Source organism: Protobothrops mucrosquamatus, unplaced genomic scaffold, assembly GCF_001527695.2.
Source record: "Protobothrops mucrosquamatus isolate PMUCROS unplaced genomic scaffold, P.Mucros_1.0 scaffold85, whole genome shotgun sequence".
Classification (NCBI taxonomy): Eukaryota; Metazoa; Chordata; class Lepidosauria; order Squamata; family Viperidae; genus Protobothrops; species Protobothrops mucrosquamatus.
The window spans coordinates 444,371-452,894 of record NW_015386462.1 but is presented as its reverse complement, the minus strand read 5'-3'; the positions used below and the strand labels follow the sequence as shown (position 1 = coordinate 452,894).

At 40.1% G+C, this 8,524-nt stretch overlaps 1 protein-coding gene across 1 annotated transcript; it reads left to right on the top strand.

Moving 5' to 3' along the window:
- Nucleotides 1–896: 896 nt before the first annotated feature.
- On the top strand, nt 897–8,312 carry SLC35E3 (solute carrier family 35 member E3). Its single transcript, XM_015812473.1, has 5 exons — nt 897–1,292; nt 2,033–2,143; nt 4,580–4,738; nt 6,046–6,128; nt 7,854–8,312. Exons 1-5 carry the CDS (start codon nt 900–902, stop codon nt 8,038–8,040), a joined length of 933 nt encoding a protein of 310 aa, XP_015667959.1. The 5' UTR covers nt 897–899; the 3' UTR covers nt 8,041–8,312.
- The last annotated feature ends 212 nt before the right edge of the window (nt 8,313–8,524 follow it).

Below are 8,524 nucleotides of genomic sequence, written 5' to 3'. Positions count from 1 at the left end.
GCAAAACCTTCCATTGTATGCCTGTGAGAAACGCTCCTAATGTATCACAGTGTGTATTTCAATGTGTAGCCCTTTGTTCTTTAAGGAGGGGAGTATAAAAACTGAAGTCTAATCCCGCCCTCCTCGTTCAGAATTGCCTATCTCTAATATGCTCTGAACCTTGCGCAAATAAACTTCTCTGCTAAACCCCTCTGGAATTCGTAAGAGTTCTTTCGTTTTCCACAAGATAACCATCTTTCCAAAGCAGTCGCCATGTTGCTTATTTATTTCCGACTTGGATGAACCAGGATGAAGACTTTATTTTCAACAGTGCCATGTCTCTGAAAAAGTGGGGATGATTCTTTCTGTATTCTGGCTGTGTTTGCACCACTCGTTCAGTCACAAAATATGTGTCAATTCAGCGCAAACGGAGATAAAAAAGCGATGATGGCTTCTACATCCACATTCCTAAATGGCCAGTTCCAGCCTTTTGAGACTTGCGCCGCTGCCTTTACAGTTAGTGGCTCCGAAAAACATCCTCTCTCCTACCTCATAGGCAGACTTCTTTCACCCGGCGCCGGGTTGGACTGAACTCACCATTCCCAAGTGAAAGGCGACCGGTGTCGAGACTGGCCTGCATTTGCCGGCAGCTCGCGCTGAGCCACGATGACATCAGCCAGTGCAACAATAGCCGGAGCCCAGAGCCAGCCCCGAGATGCTTTGAGACCCTTCCCAGGTGGGTTTCTGCCGGGGAAGGACAGGCCTCTTGCAGCAGCGGAAGTTCCTGCGCCCGGGTCACGTGGGCGGGCAAAGAAGAGGCCGTGGCGGCAGTTGTGCCAGCTGTTTGCCCGGGAGCGGTAGCTGCTTCTGCTGCTGCTGCTCCCCAGGAAGTGGACGTGGAACTGGGAAGAGGCTCGAGCATGGAGGGGTGGCTTCCAGAGCGCGGACGGTTGGCGGCGGGGCTGCTAGTAAACTTAGTGGCGTCTATTTGCATCGTCTTCCTGAACAAGTGGCTGTACGTGCGAATGGGCTTCCCCAATCTCAGCCTCACGCTGGTGCACTTCGCCGTCACCTGGCTGGGGCTATATGTGTGCCAGTCGCTGGGCGTCTTCGCCCCCAAAAGCTTGCGGCCGCGCCAAATCCTCTCCCTAGCGCTCAGCTTCTGTGGCTTCGTGGTCTTCACCAACCTCTCTCTGCAGAACAATACGGTCGGCACTTACCAGCTGGCCAAGGCCATGACCACACCGGTCATCGTGCTCATCCAGAGTGTGGCCTACGGCAAGACCTTTACCACCCGCATCAAGCTCACTTTGGTGAGAAGCAGGGCAGGGTGTGAGGGGAGGACGGGTGGGTAAAAGCCGAAGGAAGAGGGCGGCCCTCGCTTGCGCATGCTGAGGGTTCCCGAAGTAATGGGCTGCAATCCTAGAGCAAGGAGAAATGCTGGAAGTGAAGTATTGCCAGAAATAGTGTGCACTGTAGACAGGATGGCTTTTTGGTTGGTATGAAGGTTGGTTAAAAATAATTGATTTAGTTAAATGCTTTCCCAGGTCTAATGCTCCTAGATTTGATGGATTAGAATGTTTATAATTTCTAGATCCTATAGATGTGTCAAGTAGGGATTACGAAAGCCAACATGCCTAAAAAGTAAAGAATTGGTGAAGGTGGCTGTACGACTGTGTTGTACATTAAAATATATATATAAAAATGTAAAATAATGAATGTCCATAGTTGATTGTGGCTAACTATGTAGGGGCTTTGACTCAAAACTATAGAATGTAAACACCCCCTTTTCGCCCTAAAATTTGAATATACCGGTATTTATCAGGTTCAGTCACTAAACCAAAATGATACGTTTTTTAAAAAATTGTCAGACAAGATGTTATGAAAAGCTAGGAATATAGCGTCTGCTAGCCTCCTTGTCTTGTTTATACTGGCTAGAGGCTGCAGAAATTCTAATCATTTAGAGACCAAAAAGTTTATGAAGACTTTTTCAGAACTAAGAAATAATACTGAAATAGTTAAGCATCAAATGTTTCTTTTTTCTCTTTCACAGATTCCTATCACTTTAGGTGTTTTTTTAAATTCCTATTATGACATGAAATTTAGTTTTCTTGGAATGACATTTGCTGCTCTTGGTGTTATAGTGACATCTCTTTATCAAGTGGTAAGTTAAATATATATTTTTAAATGCAAACTTAGAATAATATTTTATGCAATCTATTCTGTATTTTTCAGTCTTTTGAGTAGAAAATATTTGTTGTACATAGCTTTCTTATTTAAATATGTATTATTTAACTGTAAGAAAAACTATTTTCTGTTGGAAAGCAATAGGTAGCTCTATGCATAAATATATAAATTGTATTCGAAGAAGGCTGACATATGCATTCTTGAGTTCATCCCAATCTGGTGCCAAGTTGTTTTGGCCATGGCTTTAAAATATTTGAAGAGTTCATTGATGAAGAGTGGAGTTACTAGTTTTTTAAAAATATTGTAGGATTGTGTGATGATCTACATGGGTGAGAAACTGTTGCTTATTCTGTTCTGTACTCAACAATAAACTGCAATAAACTACATTGTAATAATGTCAAATATTTTGTCTGTGAATAGCCTATTAACCATTTGAACAGTTTTGAACATCTTGATAGTGGTTCACCCTAGTTTCAATAGAAAAGAATATATGTAGCTCAGGGATGAACTGTGGAGTCCTTGGTATTCTTTTTGAGTTTGGTTGTTTGCTTCCAGACATTTCGTTACCCTATTACAGTGATGGCGAACCTTTTAGAGACCGAGTGGCCAAAAACTGACCACGCCCCACTCTACCTCCCTGCTCCGCCCCCGCTCTGCCCTCCCATCCCTCGCCCCGCCTGCCCACAGGACCACTCACCGCCTCCAGGGCCTGCCGCAGATCACCCAGGCAGCCCAGCAGCGCTATGCACACCCTCTGCCCGCGTCCTGCAGCATCAACTGCATGATGGGATGTGAGGGCAGAGTCTTGTCTACGCTGCCTGGCTGCCCTGTCCTTGGCTGCGCTGCTCCATGTGGACCACACTCGAGGGCGACTCTCCTTCAGGGAGAGGAGGGGGTTGTGGGGGGAGGCAAGGCTGGGGCAACGGCACGTGTGCCCACAGAGAGGGCTCTGAGTGCCGCCTCTGGCACCCATGCCATAGGTTCGCCACCACTGCCCTATTAGGTAACATCTTCAAGGCTGGGAGGGATTAGGATTTGCTCTCTGTTTATATATAGTAGCTTGCCTGTCAGTGTTGATGGTGATGTTTTTTTTCTTGGTAATTCCTTGATTATGATGTTGTTTACTACTTGATAGTTGGTAGTTCCGTTTCATAGCTTGTGTTGGTTCATAGCTTGTGTTGGTTCTGTTGTAACGGTTGGGTAATTAGGCACTCATCCATATTTATATGCATTATTTTTCCCATAATAATTTTTGGGTGAGAGATAGATGATATTTCCTCTTTTTAGAATGGAAAGGGATTAAAAAGACTTCTCAAAGAGTAAGTGGAGGTTTTATCACTAAACATACATTTTAAATTGAGTTTCCTCAGACCAATAAAAATAACTGATATTTTAAAGTTTAAAATGATATTTTCATTAAAGATAATTAAACAAAACAGTGATTGTTTTTAGAAGTCTTTACTTATTGTTGACTTTCTACTGACTTTGGGAACAGTAGATCATTACAGGTAGTACCCATAGGCCCTCTGCTTTCTCCAAGCAGCAACAGGCCAACAGCTTCCAATGCGAGCTTCAGGTTGATTCTCCAAGAGTGGGTCCAACATAAGCTGCAGGGCATGCACTGCACCTCTGGCAAGCTCTCATTCTTTCACTTCCTCTCATTTTGCGCCACACTCAACAATGCCTCCTGCACAGCTACCATCTTCGCCCATAGAGCCACTGCTGCCGCTCCTGTGTCATTCAGCAACAAAACATGCTATGCCTCAGAGTCCTTTCTTGCTGCACATTCCATGGTCTTCAGGCTATTGGTCCTCACATTAACAATGGAACCTGGAAGTCTTCCACCTACACCACTGCCCTGCTTCCTCCCAAGCTGATAACTCCTAGAGTTGTTCAGCCAGCATGGTCATTGTTAAAAATATTGGGAATTGAAATCTTCATATATGGAAGATGCCCACACTAGGGAAATTTATTCTAGAGCTATCAATGAAGGTCATAGCTGGAATTATATTTTCTTATTTCCTACCCATATTATGCAGTGGTAGCTTGCATCAACTTCAAGTTCAAAAATTTTAGCTCACATTTTCTCTGCCTGAATAACACTTCATTGCTAACAAGCTTGCATATTAAGATGCTTGTTTGCTTTTGAAATATTTTATTCCATTTCAATTTTTTTGGCATTTTAAGGAATCTGTAATCTAGACACTGATTTTTATGCCATTGTATCAGGACAAACAGAAGAAACGGACTGTCTTTTCTTTCAGATGCTTTAGATGTCTTGTGCAATTGGAATAAATTGGGTTGGGCTATACTTGCTTTTAAAGTACATACCAATAGAGTATTTTAGTAGGCATATTGTAATTTATGTCAAGGTTAGATATGTAGACTATTAATATATTTGTCTTTGTTTCAGTGGGTAGGAGCAAAGCAACATGAACTACAGGTAAATTCCATGCAGCTACTATACTATCAAGCACCAATGTCATGTGGCATGTTGCTGTGTGTTGTACCCTTCTTTGAACCAGTCTTTGGAGAAGGTGGAATTTTTGGCCCCTGGACTTTCTCTGCTATGGTAAATTGTTTATTTTTCTTCTTCATTCTATTTGTTCTAAATGCTCTTAAAATTTAACAAAAAACATTCCTGTTCAAATATAGGCAAACATAACCCTAAATTTGGAAGTTCTAAATTGAATCAGTGTTTCCCATTATTTAGTTGCTAGCCACTGAATTTTCAATTGTAAGATATTCCAATTGAAGGACTGCATGAAAAGATCATCCACTACTGAATTATTTTTTAAAATAATCTTTACTTTATGCATTAAGATAAATTAGTCCAACTAATAATGACTGCATATAGTATATTGGTTTCCAAACGTCTTCTGGCATTTGTTTGAAGGCACACAATGAAGCAATCTTGCTTGATTGTGTCTTGATTGATTCATTTACATTGTCTTGGTTAGAGGGATGGCTTGGGATATTCCTTGGTTCTTCTCTTGCCCTGAATTTTGTCTATTTTTGGCTCTTTGCCAGCTCCATAGTAAAAGTTTTGGGAGCAGCAACAACAACAGAAACAGCAGACAGCAAACAGATTACTTATGAGTAAACAGGCAGTGGATTGGGCCGCACACTGTTTTCCAAGAATAATCAAAGGGCTCCTTATTATATTGTTTTGGAAGGACAGTAAAGACTATAGTACCATTAGGTTTTAATATTCTGATGGTTGGTCATTTATCAATTGTAATGGCATTCTGGCTGCTTAATGTTTATTTTTACTCCATACTTTGTGGGGGCATATTTTTTTTTCAAAATAAAAATTAACTTTTAATTCATATTTTTATCCGTGCATGATGTAATCGAAAGGTATAATTTATAACTTCAGTAAATGATAAATAAAACTGCTTAGGAGATGGTACTTAAGATATTCCTGGAAGTAGATATTGTGAAATGTCAATCTATTGAACCCTTTTTATATAGTTTTGTTAACTTTTATACTCCATATTTCAGCTTGCAATTAAATGTTCAAAGAAAAATGCTTCCAGACTTTTAACATCAAATTGAATAATAATTCAAAATAGAGAAAGCTAAGGATAAAAAATCAGATCTAATTGTTTACAAAAACAGGCACCAACTTTCAGAACAGCAATGCTAGATGAAGATCCAAGATGTTAGCATACAAGATGTAAGGTACCATGACAAAGAGAACCTTTGCACAAGTTCCAATAGAGTTACAAAGCTGTAATTCTTACTGTGATTATGAAATGATTGGAAAGGCAATGATAAAGATACCATTTGCAACCATCTATGTCACTTTGTAGAGGATATTGTCTATTAAAAATCATTTGCAGTGATATGTAAGTGCTTTCTTTTCCTAATCCACAGTCTATGGTGCTGGTCTCTGGAATAATAGCATTTATGGTGAACTTGTCTATTTACTGGATTATTGGGAATACTTCACCAGTGACGTATCCTTTCACTTGGAAAATTATTGCTCCAGTTTTGTAGAATTATTTACTGTATTATACAGGTAATAAACTGTAGAAATCGGAAAACATCAGGTGAGTCACCAATAAACTATTTTAAGTAAAACTTTCAGAAACTGTAGAATCATATTGTATTGGACTTAAACACTACATTTTAGGATCTTTCAACAAGTTTATTTACATTGTTAAGAGTGAATTGCCTTAATTAGGTATCTTAATGATGCTGTATAATCTGATATCTGGTACCGTGGTATTAATTGCATGTCAGTGTTACAACTATATTCAAATTATATGCATTCCATTCTAATTTATTATAATTTTGCTTATACATTGAAATATTATAATCTTATAAAATAAAAGCAGTTAAGGAATCCCATTGTTTTATGAGGGAATGACTCATCTCCAATTCTTGGATTTACTTTCTATAGTAGCAGTAAAATAATGATGAATCTTTTATTGAAAATATATATATAATGAATACAGGCAGTCCTCAACTTACAACAGTTTCTTTAGTGACTGTTCAAAGTTACAACAGCACTGAAAAAGTGACATGACCATTTTTCACACTTACGACCATTGCGGTATCCCCATAGTCACATGATCAAAATTCAAATGTTTGGCAAGTGTCTCATATTTATGATAGTTGCAATATCCCTGGATCATGTGATCACCTTTTGTAACCTTCTGACAAGCAGTCAATTGGGAAACCAGATTCACTTAACCACGTTACTAACTTAACAACTGCAATGATTCACTTAACAAGTGTAGTAAGAAAGTTTGTAAAATGGGGCAAAACTCACTTAACAAATGTCTTACTTAGCAACAGAAATTTTGGACTCAAAATTGTGGTCATAAGTTGAGGACTACCTGTATTGTTAGCAGTGAGAGAAGTTTTCCTTAAAGCCAAAAATGAATTAACAGATACATGAGAAAATCTTGCTTTCAGTTTTAGACAGCTTTAAGAACGATTGTATACAATAAGGAACTATGGAGATGACCCTGGCAAAAGGATGCCCTAGCACAATGATGGCGAACCTTTTAGAGACCAAGTGCCCAAACTGCAACCCAAAACTCACTTATGTATCATCGGGTGCTGGGTGGGCGTGGCCCATTGGGTGGGTGTGGCCCATTGGGTGGGCATGGCTGCAGTGGTAATGGCAGACTGGGTGGGACTAAAAAGTTCAATCAATAATTCCAATTTTGCGAGATCTTTTTTTTTCCCCGCGAGAAGTTGACATTGATTGATTGAATTATTTTTTTTTGCACGCGGCGGCGGAGGGGCGGAGGCCTAAAGCGAAAACGTTTTATAAAACCCAGCTGAAGGCATAGGACTGGGGCGACGGCTCGCATGTCCACAGAGAGGGCTCTGCGTGCCACCTGTGGCACGCGTGCCATAGGTTCGCCACCACGGCCCTAGCAGTAACAAAAATATTATTTAAGCTCAGGAGAAGAAGAAAATTTTAGAATGAAGCTGACTCCAATTTTAACTTGCTTGGCAATAAGAGAGAGGGAGGAAAATGCTATTAAGCTTTCAAGATTCTATTACTATAACCTATATTAATGAAGCAGAGTTCCAATTATTGTTGAGGGAGGTATTTTCTGACATAGCTTACATTTACAGGAGTAGGACTTAAGAAGCCAAACCTGGCACAGGATTTAGTATTTGATTATTTTGGATTAATTATGTTCCTTAACACAGTTACGTAGATACAACATGTTTGGACACTTCAAATTCTGCATCACTCTCATGGGAGGATATCTCTTATTTAAGGATCCTTTGTCAATTAATCAAGGCCTTGGAATTACATGCACATTGTTTGGCATTCTAGCTTACACACACTTCAAACTTAGTGAACAAGATGGGAACAAAAGCAAGCTGGTTCAACGTCCGTAAATTAAGTATTTTTGTTGATAACAAATGAATTACTTTAAAATGCACTGATTCCAAAAGCAATGCACTGTCTATGGATGAATCTAAAATTGTCCATCTCCCAGCAGAGTGGACCCTCCCGAGCAGAGCAGATATGCTCTCCCCTATAGCTGCCATGCACTGCCTCCTTCTACGCTGGCCAGTTGGGGTATGGATTGGATTACATTGAGGGGTCACAGGATTCAGTAGAAAGAAAAGTATAGTAAAGAAGACTGGTAGATAATGGGTGTCTGCTAATGTTGGCATCTCCAGATTTTCTCTCTCTCTCTCTCTCTCTCTCTCTCTCTCTCTCTCTCTCTCTGTGTGTGTGTGTGTGTGTGTGTGTGTGTGTGTGTGTACACATACATACTATGCACAATTTGTTTCTTTAAAGGGCTGTTTGGAATTAACAGTCCAATCTTTAAGCGAACTGTCCTATTTATACCAAATGAACTCATTCAGACAGATA